Source organism: Marmota monax, unplaced genomic scaffold (genome assembly GCF_021218885.2).
Source record: "Marmota monax isolate L192 unplaced genomic scaffold, Marmota_monax_Labrador192_F-V1.1 WCK01_AAM20220418_F8-fsc00068, whole genome shotgun sequence".
Classification (NCBI taxonomy): Eukaryota; Metazoa; Chordata; class Mammalia; order Rodentia; family Sciuridae; genus Marmota; species Marmota monax.
Genome location: NW_026692352.1, coordinates 766951 through 783413, shown reverse-complemented (window position 1 = coordinate 783413; position 16463 = coordinate 766951). Strand labels below are relative to the sequence as shown.

At 36.8% G+C, this 16463-nt stretch overlaps 1 protein-coding gene across 1 annotated transcript; it reads left to right on the top strand.

Annotated features, from left to right (window-relative positions):
* Positions 1-733: 733 nt before the first annotated feature.
* On the top strand, positions 734-1696 carry LOC124091127 (olfactory receptor 51B6-like). The gene has a single exon (XM_046442098.1). It carries the CDS (start codon positions 734-736, stop codon positions 1694-1696), a length of 963 nt encoding a protein of 320 aa, XP_046298054.1.
* The last annotated feature ends 14767 nt before the right edge of the window (positions 1697-16463 follow it).

Genomic DNA, 16463 nt, shown 5'->3' with positions numbered 1-16463 from the left:
TTGATTTTTTTAAAATTCAAATGCATCAGTAAGTAGAGTATTACAATGCTAGATAACTGAGAGCTGTATTTCTTTTGGAGATAACATACATCTACATCAATCTGATGTCATTTTGTAGCTTTGCAAAAGTCTGTAGAACTTCCTCAGCTCAATTTTCTTTAACATATTGCACATAACTTAATCCCTGAAATTAACTATTACATTTTATTTGTATATGTGGTTTTTTTTTTTATTTTTTTCTTTATATTATTTTGCAATACAGTGTGTCCAACATTGCTTAGAATCTTTTTTTCTACTCATCTTCTAGGCCTCACATACTGTGGGAAAATTTCATATCCACCCTCAATACCACCAGTCACGATGAGAAGCACAAAAAACACTCTGTAAGTTCTGACACTATGATAGCACTGTTGACTTACAATGATTCCTTCTTTCAGTTTATTTGGGTAGTAGAATATACAAGGTCTATTCTGCACATATTGCTCTATCTTCTGTGTATTCTCCAATGACTTTGCATATAGTAAGTCTTGAATAATATGTAGAGTTGTTATTTATACATCTTATTCTCTCATACCTAGGAATCTTTGAAAGATGATTAAATTATCATGTTTGCTGTTATTGGGAGTCAGGACCAAAGAACATCTTATGAACAGGTAGCGTTCTCAGCGGACAACTTCTAAATAACTAGTTTTTATTTCTTCCTTGAAAAGAATATTTTCCTTTTTTGCAATACATGCAATCTATGTGGTTCAACACCACTACCTCTCCATTCCTGCTCACAGGCTTCCCAGGCATGGAGAAGGCACATCACTTGATTTCTATCCCTTTATTGGTGGCTTACATCTCCATCCTCCTTGGCAACGGCACCCTCCTCTTTCTCATCAGGGATGACCATAACCTTCATGAGCCCATGTACTATTTCTTAGCTATGCTGGCAGCTACAGATCTTGGAGTGACATTGACCACAATGCCCACAGTGCTGGGTGTTCTGTGGTTAAACCACAGAGAGATTGGCCATGGGGCCTGCTTCTCTCAGGCATACTTTATCCACACTCTTTCTATTGTGGAGTCGGGGGTCTTGCTTGCCATGGCTTATGACCGTTTCATTGCCATATGCAATCCCTTAAGAGATGCTTCCATCCTTACTGACACCCAGGTAATAAAAATTGGGGTGGGAGTATTGGCCAGAGCTGGTCTATCAATTATGCCAATAATCATTCGCCTGCATTGGTTACCCTATTGTGGATCCCACATTCTCTCACATGCATTTTGTCTACACCAGGACGTCATCAAGCTAGCCTGTGCTGACATCACCTTCAATCATCTCTACCCAGTTGTGGTGGTATTTGCCATAGGCCTGTTGGACTTTCTCGTCATCTTTTTCTCCTACATCTTGATTCTCAAGACTGTAATGGGCATTGCTTCTAGAGATGAACGGGCCAAGGCCCTCAACACATGTGTCTCCCATATCTGTTGCATCCTGGTCTTCTATGTCTCTGTAGCTGGACTGACATTTATTCACAGGTTTGGGAAACATGTTCCTCATGTGGTCCATGTTACAATGAGCTATATCTGCTTTCTTTTCCCCCCTTTTATGAACCCTGTCATCTATAGCATTAAAACCAAACAGATTCAAATTGGTATATTTCATCTATTCTCTCTACCTTGTCCTAAAGCAAGACTAATTGCTGTCTGAGTTTAATTCTTGGAAGATGCATAAGCTGACCAAGTAGGCAGAAGCAACTAGGTAAAACCATTTCAATGCAAACCTTCCAGTACCTCTGCTATTTATGTCATTCTTCTTGGCCATTTATTTTTTATTTTAATATGATAGAATATATGTATGGTAATAAGAGCATTTCTCAAATGTACACATCCAAGTTAACTGTCTTCCCCAGGAAATTCTCACATTCATTGAGCATGTGGCACCTGTTACATACCTACACACACGTATGTGGTTCTCAAATCTGCAATATAAGTCACAAATATGAGTCAAAGTCCATCATTTTCCATGTGGTCTGCAGGTATTATCACTTATACACCTAGAAATAAGGTTTTATTTTCTTTAAACCTCATACATGCATCCAGCTCTCTTGTTCATATGATATTGGCTATTATTTCTAGAAAATAGCACCAAATGAAGAAATGAGCCTTACTCTGTCCTCAGTTTTTAGTGGTCCCTCTGGGAAAATATATCTGTGAAAAGTATGTCCAGCTAAAGTTTTGATAAATAATTTTCAAATAATGTTGAAAACCACATTTTCAAAACAAAGATAAAATTCCAAACCTGGAAAACCATCATTTTGATGAGTTTGTCCCAGATTTCACTGAACAGAGAGAAAGGAATTCTCACATAGTGAAGTGGTAGTAGTAGTAGTCTAGATTGAATCTAGTAATAGTCTAGATTGGAAATCCATCATAGATAAGACTCTGGGGGTGTTCTTGTTACAATTAAAGTAACAGAGTTGAAGAACAGGTGGTCACATGTGTGGAGTGGGGAGAAAGGGAGAAGATGAAGGTGATGTTTGTGACTAGAGGAGAAAAGGGTCTTTTCTGGCCCTGAATATCTTTCAACTTTGATTCTGTTCACTGTCTATGCATGGAGAGATGACGTTTATGGTTTTATGACTGCCTAAAGACCCATTACTCATGACTCAAATGACAAGATTTAAATAGAACCAAAAGCAATGCTTTTATGAGCAGAATATAGAGTATGACGTACTAGTATTAAACCAGGGACCACGCAGTGACCACTCAATTCCCTTCATACAGAGTTTCCCTGTCTCTGACTATTATGCCAACATCAAAGGGATCTATGGCTGCCACAGGTACTTTTGACATTAAAAAAAAATCATCATTTAGAGCTTCTGGGATTTATGAGTAACTTGAAGGAAATAAATATAAAATCATATCTTCAGAGCAGTTTCCAAGCCAGTAAATCTCTTTTCTGATCAGTCCAATAAACTTTTCTGTGTTTACTTTTGTTTGCTTTATGTTCTGTTCACTCAATTTGGCTGTATATGCATTTGTATGGTGTGAAAATTGTGGGGGGTTTTCCTTTAATAGCTTCTAAAGTGCTCTCTGTAAAGGTTAGGGATATGTCTTATTCACTACTGTATTGTAGAACTTACCAGCCAGATTATTTTCAATAAAATACAATTTTGATTAAATTAATAGATGAAATTTGAAGTAAGCCTTGTCTCTCTGTGTGACTGTTAATTCTTCTTCTTTATAGTGTCTTATAATGTCTTCCAAGATGAAGAACAACCTAAATTCTGGTATCATCTAATCACCTCAAAGATAGAAACTCACAATTCCTTAAGTCAGAGTTTTTTCCTCTCTCGCATTCTTGGGAATGAATTCAGGGGGAATCTCAGCCATATCAAAATAAATCTTTATTTCCCCTATACGTTCAGTGATCCTAAGGCTTGCTGTATCAGACTAATAAAAAGTATGTTGGGATAGAAATGTTTTTGGCAAAGTCTGTAAACAAATACTTTTAATTGACTCCATCCAGAAACTTTCTTCCTTCTCTTTTTCTCCTCCCTTATATTGAAGATGAGGGGTGGAGCAAGCAGAGAAAGTGCCGTAAAGGAATAAAAGACTGGGAGGTTGCATTTCTCCTTGTGAAGCCAAGTCCTGTAAAACAAAACAGAGCTCTGGGCCCATGATGGCCCCAGCAGAATATCTCAAGACTGGGGTCAATCGGGGAGGGTGTCAATCTACTGATGCACTGTTTTAATGTTCTGTTGTGTCCTATACTCACATAGGCATCACTAAGGGTGAAGATCCACAGGGTCCTGAACATTCTCAAAAACAGCTTGAACTAAAAGGCTCTTTTCCCTACTTTTTGTTTCCTACTCAGTGTGTGATGCTTAAAATTAATCATCTTCCTGGTTACAGGGCTAATCCTCAAACCTGGAGGTAGGAAGAGAGTCTGGGAGAATAATATTCTGAAGGTTCAAATCCCTCAGGCTACAAGGTAAGACAAGGAGGGAGGAAGTAAAAATTGGTCTTAGGAAGGAGTTTCTGAAACAAATATTCCTTGCGTCTCATTTGTGGACCTGACCTAAAGAGATGTTTTTTTAATTAGGATCTTTCATAGTCACATCTATGGCAACTATCACCTGTTCCACAGAACAGGTCAGAAAGTGGATCCAATGATTCTTGGCTTGAAGGCTTAGCATAGGCAACAGGCCATGGTAGAGCGGGCAGTACAGAGTTGGTTTCCTGGAACTTATATATATATATAGACAGGGAGCCAGTCAAGATATGATGGGGTATAGCAATGTATCTACAAGTCTCCCTAAAATCTTCAGAACTTGGTGTTTGAATAATTCCTTTCAGATATTTAGAAGAGGCAAAAACCTAAGTCCATTCTCTACCCTAAAAAACAGGTATATTTTGGAAGAAATAAAGTTGAAAATCCATAGAAAGAGGAGGAAGATATCTGTCATGTAGATCAGGAGTCTGGGGTGTACTATCATTTTCCTTTGTTGCTCTGTTTAGCTGCATAAGCCAGCTTCCTCTTTGCCCCTGTGTTGTTCCTGGTATTTATTCACCAAGAGATTAAATCAAACTGAGGGCAGGAGGCACTATAGTGACCTAGGCTACAGATTAACTGAAAAAAAAATATTTGCCAACTTGTCCATTCTCAGATTAAGGTAAAGACAAATCTTGACATTGGACACTAGGTTTTAAATTGCTCTGTATACCCAGAAGTGGGATCAGTGCCCATCAGGAAATCAGTGTGGAAATCCTATAAACCAAAGGCAGAGGACAGCTTCTCTGTCTACCCCTTCCATGTTGAGATACAGGCACTGCACATCTTGAGGATCTCAGGCCCACACAAGAAGTAAACATTATATCATTTGTGTACAATGAAATGAAATTCATCCTGCTATCCTGTATAACTAATTAGAAAAAAATTAAAGTTAATATATATAAAAAAAGAGAAAGAACACATTATAATGGATCTGGTGTTGAAGTGGGCTGACAGGCAAAGGTCATAAGTTTTACTAGCAGGAGATGCCACCCATATGACAACACTACTGCATGCTTTGAACAAAAGACCATTCTGAGCCAATATTCATTGGTACACAGGTCAAGAATTTATTGTTATTTGTAGAGTTAATAATTAGTCCATGGCTTTGGAAAAGCACAAGCATTATTCACTGTGTCATATATATATATATATATATATATATATATATATCAAAGAAACCAATTATTAAGTCAGGTCCACTAGATATCATATATAAGAACTGATAATATTGTTAATTGTAGTTTCCTAATGAGACAGCAAAGATGAGGTCAGTGGAGCAGAAGATAAAAAGAAAGTAAAAGTCAAGAATTGGAGACATGAAGGTTGGAAAGAAGAAGGAAAACGAGTCCAAGAAAAGACAAATATAAAGTTTGTTAAGAAAATGTCCAGGTAGTATTCCCTCATTTTAAAAAAATGGCTGGGGATATAGCTCAGTTGGTAGAGTGCTTGCCTCATATGCACAAGGCCACAGATTCAGTCACCAGCATCACAAAAAAAAAATTAAAGGAATTGTGGCTTAGTGGTAGAGTGCTTACTTAGCATGAGTGAGGGCCTGTCTTTGATGATCTCAATACAGAAAGAAAATAAAGACAAACAACAATAAGTGTTGGCGAGGATGTGGGGAAAGAGGCACACTCATACATTGCTGGTGGGACTGCAAATTGGTGCAGCCAAAATGGAAAGCAGTATGGAGATTCCTTAGAAAACTCGGAATGGAACCACCATTTGACCCAGCCATCCATCTCCTTGAACTATACCCAAAGGACTTAAAAAGATACTACAGGGACACAGCCACATCAATGTTTATAGAAGCACAATTCACAATAGCTAAACTGTGGAGCCAACCTAGATGCCCTTAAGTAGGTGAATGGATTTTTAAAATGTGGCATATATACACAATGGAATATTACTCAGCAATAAAAGAGAATAAAATCGTGGCATTTGCAGGTAAATGGATGGTCTTGGAGAAGATAATGCTAAGTGAAGTTAGCCAATCACCAAAAAGACAAATGCCAAATGTTTTCTCTGATATAAGGTGATAGACTCATAGTAGGGTAGGGAGAGGGAGCATGGGAGGAATAGACAAACTCTAGATAGGGCAGAGGGGTGGAAGGGGAAAGGAGGGGGCAAGGGGTTAGCAATGATGGTGGAATGTGATGGACATCATTATCCAAAACACATGTATGAAGATTTGAATTGGTGTGAACATACTTTCTACACAAAGAGATATGAAAAATTGGGTTCTATATGTGTAATAAGAATTGTGATGCAATCTGCTGTCATGTATTTAAAAAATAAAAGCAATTTTAAAAAATGAAGAAAGGAAAGAAAGAAGAAGATAAATATGATTTAAAGGAAGAAATTCTGAATATCTGCTTACAACCTCCAAATTAAAAAAAAAAAAAAACTCCAAATTTTTAGTTTTTGGAAAATAATGCTTACTTTAGGGAAAATAACTCTCAAGAGTTCTCCAGGGATGGACTCTACAAAGTTTAGTTTTCTAAGTCTTGGGGCCATTTAGGCCATTGTTTAAGAATCATAAGTCTTTGCTTCATGTGGTAGAATAGAGTACATGATCCTAATGGTCAAGTGATTTCTCCTCCTACCTTTAACTTCTTCACATGCACACACACCACTACCACCACTACCCAGCTCCATAAAGGGTGCTCGCTTGCTACTTTGATTAAAATCAGCACAGATTTGGAGTGTGAATGCAGAAAAAGCATATATTAAGGCTGATTTTGCACACAGATAGAACTGAGAAGACCACAAGGTTTGGAATCTTCCTTGTCTAAGTTGGCACAAGAAAAGAATAACTCTTCTATGAGCTTTTTTTGACTTGTAAAGGACAAGCCATAGGATGAAGAAATGAGTTATGGTGCCTTCTTTTCCACACTTCATCCATAGTCTCTCTTTTCCAATCTGGAGTCTTGTTTTTCATAGTCTGTGACTAGTTCACTACCATCAGCAGCCCACTGAGATCTATTGCTATTTTTACCAGCACCCAACTGATAATATTGGAGTGGGATTTTTTATGAAGGAATTCAGTTTCATATTAAGGAAATGGTTTCAGGAAAACTGCATATCCACATGCAAAACAATACAACTGAATCTTTATCTTATACCATACACAAAAGACAACTTAAAATGTATTAAAGACCTAAATGCAAGACCTGAAGCCAAAAAATTCCTAGAGAAAAAATGGAAAAAAGGTTCTTGACATTTGCCTTGGCAATGATTTTTTTTTTTTGGTTATCATTTTAATTTTGAAGGAAATTTTCACTGGAAATCTACATTGACCAGTTTTATTCTCACAATTACATAGGTAAAATTTTTTCTGACATCTGCATTTCTGATCATTTTTTTCTCATAATTTTCTTTTATGTAATGTGTCTTTTCCTATGTCTGACTTTTAAGATTTGTGTGTATTCGTATTACTTTCTACAATTTGCAATAGATGTGTTTAGTTGTATGCTTTCTTTGTATTATTTTCATCTTTTTTATTAGTGCATTACAGTTATATACAACCCTGGGGTTTATTTTTACATAATCATAAATGCAAATGTAACACATTTTGCTCCTTATCAACCCCCAGTTCTTATATGTTTTCTTTTTTATAACAACCTCGCTCAAGGTTTGCTGAACACATGAAATAACAGATTCTCTTTTATGTTCAAATTTTGAAAAATTTTATTTGACAATTCTTTAAATAATATCTGTCCTATTTTCTCTCTTCTTTTGGGGTTATAATTTTGCATATAGTAGATAGTGCAATATTTTACCCAGGGTATTCTGTTAGGTTCCCACCCCTAAGCTTTTATTTCACTCAATGTTTTTGACCCTTCAAGTTCAGCTATTCTTAATTCTGTGTTGTTCAATCTACTCTAGATCTTATCCATTCAGTCTGTGATTCATTGTTTAGCCTATTGGCAGATGAGTGGCAAGTTTGAGTCTAACTTTTTGAGAGACTATTTCCAGACCAGGAGAGTACCAAAGTATGCTCTTCAGTTGTTGTCCTGACTAGAGTGTGGAATGGAAATTGAGGTAGCCCTTTAAAACCTAAAAAATCAGAAGGGGTCACCTTTTCAATATTCTATTAGAAGTCCCCTTGTGGCACTACCTTATCCTACTATTCTCAGGTATGTGAAGTATAAATGGATTACAAAAGGAGTCTTCTAACCCCTGTTCTTCTCTAGGTTGTTGAAATGGGAATATATTTTTGTTTTTATAGAACTTTCAAATAAGAGATTTGAACAGACCATAAAACAGAGAGGTCCTGGTTTGACCAACTTGTGCTGGGTAGCTCCCAAGAGAGAATAGTTTGTTAATGGGCAGTTCAAGAAACTACTGTCTTGATTTTCACCTCTTTCCCTTTGTAATCAGCTTATCTATACACAAGTGGTGTGACAGTGTTTCTGTAGAGTTTCACAGAGTAGAAATCTTCCTGTTTATTCACAGATGTATCCTAGAATTTTCAGAGGGCCTGGCATGTAAGAAGTACTTAAAAGCTTGAATAAGTAAATATTTGAATAAGGGAAATGTTTGAATAAGTGAAAATTCGTGGGCTTCCTGGAAAGTATCATGTCTCTGAGCGTATATGTACAATCTGTTAAAGTTCTCAGGTTTTAATGAAAACATTTGTTCCCCAGCTTTTAGTTTTCCTGTGTCACATGTCAGGCACTCCCTCAAACATGAAAACCCAGGGGCACATGCTACAATGATGGTTGTCAGTATGGGATTAATTCCAAGGATCAGAGTCAATGTGTTCGCTACTGGCAAAGACCAGCTGAAGAGATTGTGTCTGCAGGCCATAGATAAAGAAAAGAAACCAATGAGCAGTATAAAGGAATTTTGAAATCAGCCTAGAATTTAAGCCTCAAGAGTGGGAGGAGGAGCAATGCAAAGTCTATGCCAGACAATAGTGTGATAAGGTACTAGAGACATTGTAACAGTCAAGCCTATTGTCACCAGTAGATAAGCTCAGCCCCTTTCTCATGTGCATAAGCCAGGAAGATCCTCAATGTTAAAACCACTCCATTGACCACCTAGCATACAAACCTGCATGGCATAGATAGGGAAACTCATGCTTTAAGCTTCCTCACTATCGTAAATGAGGAAGCACAAGAAGAGGGCCACAGCTTTGACTCTTTTTCAGGCTTCCTAAGAAAATGTATATGGAGTGGTTGGTGTTAATTCAATACATACATAATTGCTTTATTTTTTTTCAGAATTACCACTTCCTGGTTCCACTTGATGGTCCGAAGAGCTTCCCCTTTATGCTTTATTCACGTAAGCATAGTTTACTGGAAGAGTGATGCCAGGAGAAGTCAAATCACTTGCTCAATGAGGACATGGATATGGCAGGGATGTCAACAAGTGATCTGACTTTGCATTTAAAAGCCCTATGAGGTTCTGTTTCTTCATGCCACCTTCCAAGAAGATGAGTTCATCATTGAAAAATATTCCAAATGCTACTTGTATGTTTGGAAAATTTTCCCTCACTGTTTTCTGTGGTTAGTTCACTGCTATATCATATATTGATCTTGCCTGGTTATTCCCCAAAAAAGTCTTTTTTAAGACCTGTGTCTGGTTAAATTTTATATTTCTATGGGAATATTTACACCATGCTGGTGCAATAGATTGAATACCCTTCCGTCTTTCCATGGAGCACATGAACTCTTAATACCATTTCTTAATCACTTTGCATCTTTAATGCTTAATATATAACAGGTACTCAGGGCATGGAGTAGCATAAAGCAATGTAAGGACCTTCTCAAATTTGTTTGAGAAGGCACTCGCTTTTAGGATACTACAATGGGCAATCTTGCCCTTGTATGACTTGAGAATGAGTGTTTTCTTAAAATCCGCTCTCCAGGTGCCTACCTTGCTGACCCTAGGCATGGCCGGATGGTCAATATTCATTTGTGGGAAGAGATGGGATACTCATGTCTTTTCAAGGTTTTAGAAATAGTCTTTCTCTGGAGAGAATATCATACTCATTCTAAGAGCCTGTTAAACCAATGGTATCCCTTGATTATTGTCCTGCTGATAGTATGTTTAAGATGAGAAGAAAGAGAAATGAGGTAAGAAGACTTAGAGAAGGTGAGAAAACAGAGAAGGTTAGCAAAGATTTCCCAAGCAAATGTTTTTTTAATATGACTTCTTTAAGATGTGATGGAATGGCCTAGGAAAAATATGACTGGGCAATATCAGACCCGCTTTGGTGAGATAGTGTTTGGGTACTTTAAGATAAACAATAAGGTTAAAAACTGTTTTCAAAACAAAACAACTGTTTTCTTCTCAGAATTATTGGAGAGAGATAATGTGTAGTGAAAGAGGAGATTTCTTAAAAAATTGCTCTACAAAAATGTGGAGAAAACTTGTCTGGAAATATTACAGAATATCTATGCTTGCATAGAAGCAAGTATCCAGGGAAAAGGACAAAATAAACCCTAACATGAATTTTCCAGCCTGAAAGACTCACATTAATCCCACACAGAAACATGAAGTTCATCTAGGAGGGCCTTTTTAATAACAGACCTGGGACTTGGATCAGGGGAAAAGTGAGTTGATGTTGTAGCCATTTCCATGAGAGACCCCAAAAGTTAGGCTTCGAATCTGGAGATATTGAGGACCCCTGGTAAGGATTTCATTTAGGTCTGTCTGTGTCTCGTCAGAATGGGGATTGAAGGCATGGTCAATAACACTAAGATAAAAGACCACTTAGGAGATATTTGTCACATGAGAGTGTTGCTTTTAAAATCCGACAAAGTAGTTAAAAATATTGTCTCCATCATTTTCAGAATTTTGTGTGGATATGTAAGTGTGGGCATATATTTTTTTTTTGTATCATGAGCGGTAGATCATTTTGAAAAGGAAGAATAAATTCATTGGCAGTTCTTCAGTCTGTGGAGCTATAGAGGTGACATGGACAGTGGTGCTGGGAAGGTACCTTGGTATTGGCCTCAATTTGTTTATCCTTAGACCAAATGCTTCCCCTAGTGGTTACATTGGAAAACTACAGTACAATTGACCAGACTTCTGGAAGAACCTGAAACCCTGCCAAGCCTGGTTCTGTGGGCTAGGTACCAATCCTGGAAAGAGGGACCTTTAAAAATAAACTGGTTCCTTAAAAGGCACAACAAATACTCTTTTTTGTGTCTGTATCTCTCTCTCTCTCTCTCTCTCTCTCTCTCTCTCTCTCTCTCTCTATCTATCTATCTCTCCTTTCTCTCTTTCTTTCTCTCTCTCTTACATACAGGTACATTTGCAAACACCATCACATGCGCACAGTTGCACCAATAGATTTAGTAATGGATTCTAGTACATTCAGAGTTACAGCCTGAATGACTCACAACATATTGATACTCCAAATCCCCAACCAAAACACACCACATTCACTTCTATTCATAGTCACAAGACTCCAACAACACCCAAAGCAAAAAAGATGGGCCAGGGGCTGTTACTTTATTTTCCCCATCACCCTCTAACCCACACTAGTCTTCAAAAATCAACTCTTGCCTTCCTATCTGGGGCCAGTCATGTTATTGCATAAATTCTATTTAACAATCTATGGTATTTACTAAACGTGAGCTTCATTAAGGCAAGATCCTGCCATAATTATCTGTGTATCTGCAAAGCCATGCTCAGGGTTTCTCACAAGAGGCACTCACTAGATTCACAGGAATAAAAATTGATAAGAAAATTTAAAGTTTAAAGAATTTCAGTTGACACTGGAAGAAGGCTATTTTGTTATATGACAAAATAAATCTCAAGATCATTTGGGTAATAAAGAAGCAAAAATGCTTTTCTGTTGTTTTTTTGAATTTTAAATGGCCTTTGCTTGGGAATAAATTCTTCAATTGCATAATTCAGAGAACACTATAAAGCTATTATGTAGATTTTGCAAAAATTACAAGGGAACAAATGTTATAAGTCTCTAGATAAAGGGCAGGTTATCCATCATTATATTTATGAAAAGTTACTAGTTGCATATCCTCACCTACCTCCATACAACAAAATAATACCTATTGCCAGTGTAGACTTTAACCTTTTTTGTATATTGCTTAAAATTCACTCTAAAAAAATAAGATACAGTCATCCACAGCCTACTCATATCTTGTCATCCAATGGCACATAGACTTTGACATGTCATGGCAAACCTTTCAGAGAGTCTTGTTATGTAACCTGAACTCATTCTAATCTATTACTTTTCTTAAATTTTATATTTGAATATTAGAAAATTTTATAGTTCTCAAGACACTTAAAATATCTCTACTTTTATTCTATTGTTTAAGCAATTCTTTCTTCCTGAAAACCCTTTCTGTAATGCTCATATTATATAGCTCAGCTTGTGTGCCTTTCCTGGTCCTCCCCAGGGACAAGTTGGTACCCACTCATATTCACATAATTTCTGTGCCCATCTCTTGTGTTTCATGTTTGGTAATTGTTACCCTACCTCTATGTGATAGAGACTCTAAAACAATAACAATACTCATTGTTGAAGGTAATAATAACAGCATTTTTGCTATGATGCTATCCCTGACTAGACTTCCTCTGAAAACTAGCAGAATCTGATTTTCAATTTCTCTAGTAGGGATTCCCTCTCCTGCAAGCATAAATGAAAATACTCATCTCCCTCCTTTTGTACCCAAGTTGGAACCCTCTTTATGCACTACCATTTAGTTAAGACATCCTGCTCTCTGCATTCTATTCTAGAATCCTGACTCTGCCTCCTGAACTCTAGCCATAACCCTTGGACTAAGGTGGAGGTACCTCCTACTTGGTTGTGTTCTGATCATGCTGGCATGTCATGGGCTTCATGGGTGCCTGTCCTCACTATAGACCCATTTGGGGCTTTTCCTTACAATTCTGACCAATTGTCCCCTGAATGTAAGATATAATTCTGGCTTCGTGGCAGTTTCTAAGAGTGCCTGTTTTGAAAGGGAAGAGAAGCATATGCATGATCTGATCACCTTGATCCAGGTTTTGTAACATAGAGGAAGAATAAAATTGATTTTTTAAAAGATGGTGAGATTTTCTATTAGAAAAAGACAAGAAGTGTTATAAAGGGTCCTTGTTGGGAGACTTGTGGAAGAAGTGAGCAGAGAGCCTTAGGAAAGCCTGAGACACTGGTATGAACCTGCGTTTGGGTTGGTTCCTACAGGAAAGGGCTTAATTGGTCTATTTCTAGGCGCAAAGAAAGTGGTTGGCACAGACTGAAGGCAAATTCTTTAATTTAATTTTAATTTTTCTTTAAAAACTTGTGATAATAAATGTGATCTTTATTTTCGAATAAAAGAAAGAAATAGAAAAATGAGTACAGGACTGAGAGGAGCTTGGGGTAGTTGTGATTGTGGTAGATGGGCATTCAGAAGCCAGTGGGCTACCACAGGGACGCTCCTCTTCTTCATAAACAATGAAGCCACAGCTGTCAAGGATTGGTTTCTTCCTAAAGCAGAAAAAAATAAGCAATACCAATTTTGCTGTTGCAGACATGTTCACAACAGGGCTTTTCAGCCTCAGGTAAATAAGATGGAAGTCACAAGACTACAGCCCACATGGGTTCCATCCCTGGGGACTCTTTGCTTGTCTTCAGTTCTCCCAGCTGGAAGGGGGTATTTCTCTTGTATGAAGGAGGAGGATAAATGCTTCCCTGAAAGCCCCCAGCCTGGTGCCTCTCCCTGACCTGGAGCCTTCCTTGCCTGCAGTGCAGACTGCCCAGGCTTCAGTGGTTTTTAAATCAGCAGAGCTGGTAAGCTTCCTCCACTGTCCTGTCCTGGGGCTTCTGGAAGGAAGGTGGACTAGGGAAGCATATGAGAAAGAGGGAGAAAATGCAGAAAGAGGGGGATACATGGGTGTCCCAAAAGAGCTGTGATCCAGAATGGAGGTGGTCTCAGTTCTAATTCTGGGAAAAAAAATAATTATTTATGACAATAGTAGAGAGCTAATTACCCACTGTATACTAAAAATCCTTCTTTTCAAGAGTTTCTCCTCAGGTCTTGCTTGTATCTCCTCTGCTCTGAATATTGTAATTACATTTCAATTAAATGTGTGGACAGGATTCCTCTGTTTCTCCGTGGAAACGGGAAAACATCTGCTACTCTTCCATCAAAGACAATTTTCTCTCATTGCTCTAAGAATTTCCCTAGAACTTCCTTTCCAAAAGGAGTAATAACCTCATGCCTGTCATTGTTTCTCTGTAGAATTTTACTTCCACCAGATCCCTCTACCTATCCATCCAGTCACTCTGGAGTCAGTGAACACAGAGCTGAGCACAGAACTCCAGGTACAAATATATATTTTCATGCAAAATATATATATATATATATATATATATATATATATATATATATATAGTGGTGTGCACCATGTGATAGACTCTGTCCTGGGCTCCAGGAATCTTAGAGAATCCCAAATTAGTTGGTTAAAATAAAAGGTGAGTTTAAAAAATCATTAAGTGAAAAATAAATATAAGTATATATAAATACTATATGTATTACCCTAATAATGTTACATAAAGTTATATAACTAAAGATGCCTATATTAATGTATAATTATAACTTCATAGATTTATGTAATTATATGTACAATACATACTTATACTTTTATTACAATCTTTATACTTTATATGTAAATAGTATCTATGATGCATATAAAGAATACATAATAAATATGTAAATAATATATAGTTTCTTAAGTATATGAGTAAATTGATAAACACATACCCTACTTGTATATATTTTATTTATACTAATGCATGTGTATTCTATATAAAATTTTTATTTTATATAAGTAAAAAAGTATATAATATGAAGAATATAGAAGAAATTTGTATTTGTGCTTAATAGTGCTGCATGTAGTATATATATTATATGAGTAATGAGAAAAATGTACTTAAATATATAAGGAAGTCAAGAGAAAATTTTAAGAAAAAAAATTGTACTAAGTCTTAAATTATTAGGAGTATTTATTTACTGGTAAATGGGATTTCTTTCTTTCCATGGGGAGAAAAAGTAAATAACATTAAAGAATACAAATGAAAGTATGGGAAAATAAAGAATAAATGATATGGCTGTGTTGACTGGAGTAGAAAAAAGAAGATTGGTTTGGAAAGATGTCAAAGCAGGAAGCACTTAAAACAACTATATTTAATGGTACAGACCATTATATTGCATCAGGTTGCAATGAGGCAGATGTGGACTCAAATCCCATTGCTGATGTAAGTTCAGTCTGAGGATAGAACAGGGAATATAAATAGAAATAAGACAAGGTTGAGCCTTGCATGTCATTGTGAACTTTTTTTGTATTTCATGTCAAATTTGGTTATATGAGCATCTCTCTTGCTATAGTGTAGTGAACTACTTAGATGCAAAACTAGAAGTTGTTGGAATAATCCAGGAAGAGATGACAATAATCTTAATTAAGAGAGCATCAATGAATATGTGAGTAAACAGACTTGAGATTTTTCAAAAATGGAAATTTACAGACTTGTTTGTTGATTGATAGCATATTGGAAAGAGGTACAACTTGGAGGAAGGCGTCCAACATAAAACTAAATTTGGAGCTGGGAATGTATCTCAGTGATAGAGTACTTGTCTAGCATGTGTAAGACCCTGAGTTCCATCACCAACACTGCAAACAAATACACAAAAACAAGTCTTTTTTATTTATACCACTGAAATAATAAACACAAATAAGCAAGAAGGATGTTAGGGAAGAGAAGACATATTTCTGACATACATCTGAGGTGAATATGAAATACTAAGATACAGATGTTGAGCATGCTGCTATAAGTACTAGTCTGGAAATCAAAAGAGAAGTCTGGAGCTATAGACTTCATACTTACCAACACATGGAAGACAAATAAAGCTATGAGAATGCATGATATTGTATGAAGAAAAATAATAAGAGTTTAGCCAAAGAATTTCCAAGAATTAAAACAGCTATATTTAAGGAATAAATAATGATGGTGAGCCAACAGAGGACTGAGGAGGAATAGAAATCTGGAGGAGCAGTGGCCAAACCTGTAATCCCAGAGGCTCTTGAGGCTGAGGCCTGAGGGTCATAAATTCAAAACCAGCCTTAGTAATTTAGTGAGGCCCTGTCTCAAAATTGAAAATAATAAGAAAAGGGATGGGGATGAGGTTCAGTGGTTAAGGACCTCTGGGTTCAATCCCCAGTATGGAAGGAAGGAAGGAAGAGAAAGAGAGAGAGAGAGAGAGGAGACAATCTGGGAGGGTAATGTTAGTGACATTAATAAAGAAGGATGCAATAATATAGTGAAAATGATAAATTTGAGTATATTATAGTGAAGGTAATTATGGCCATGATGTTGCTAATGGTGATATACATGTTAGTAATGCTGAGCAAGTATTAATCAGAAATATCCTTTTGTTTCCAGCTCAGTCCTTGAGGA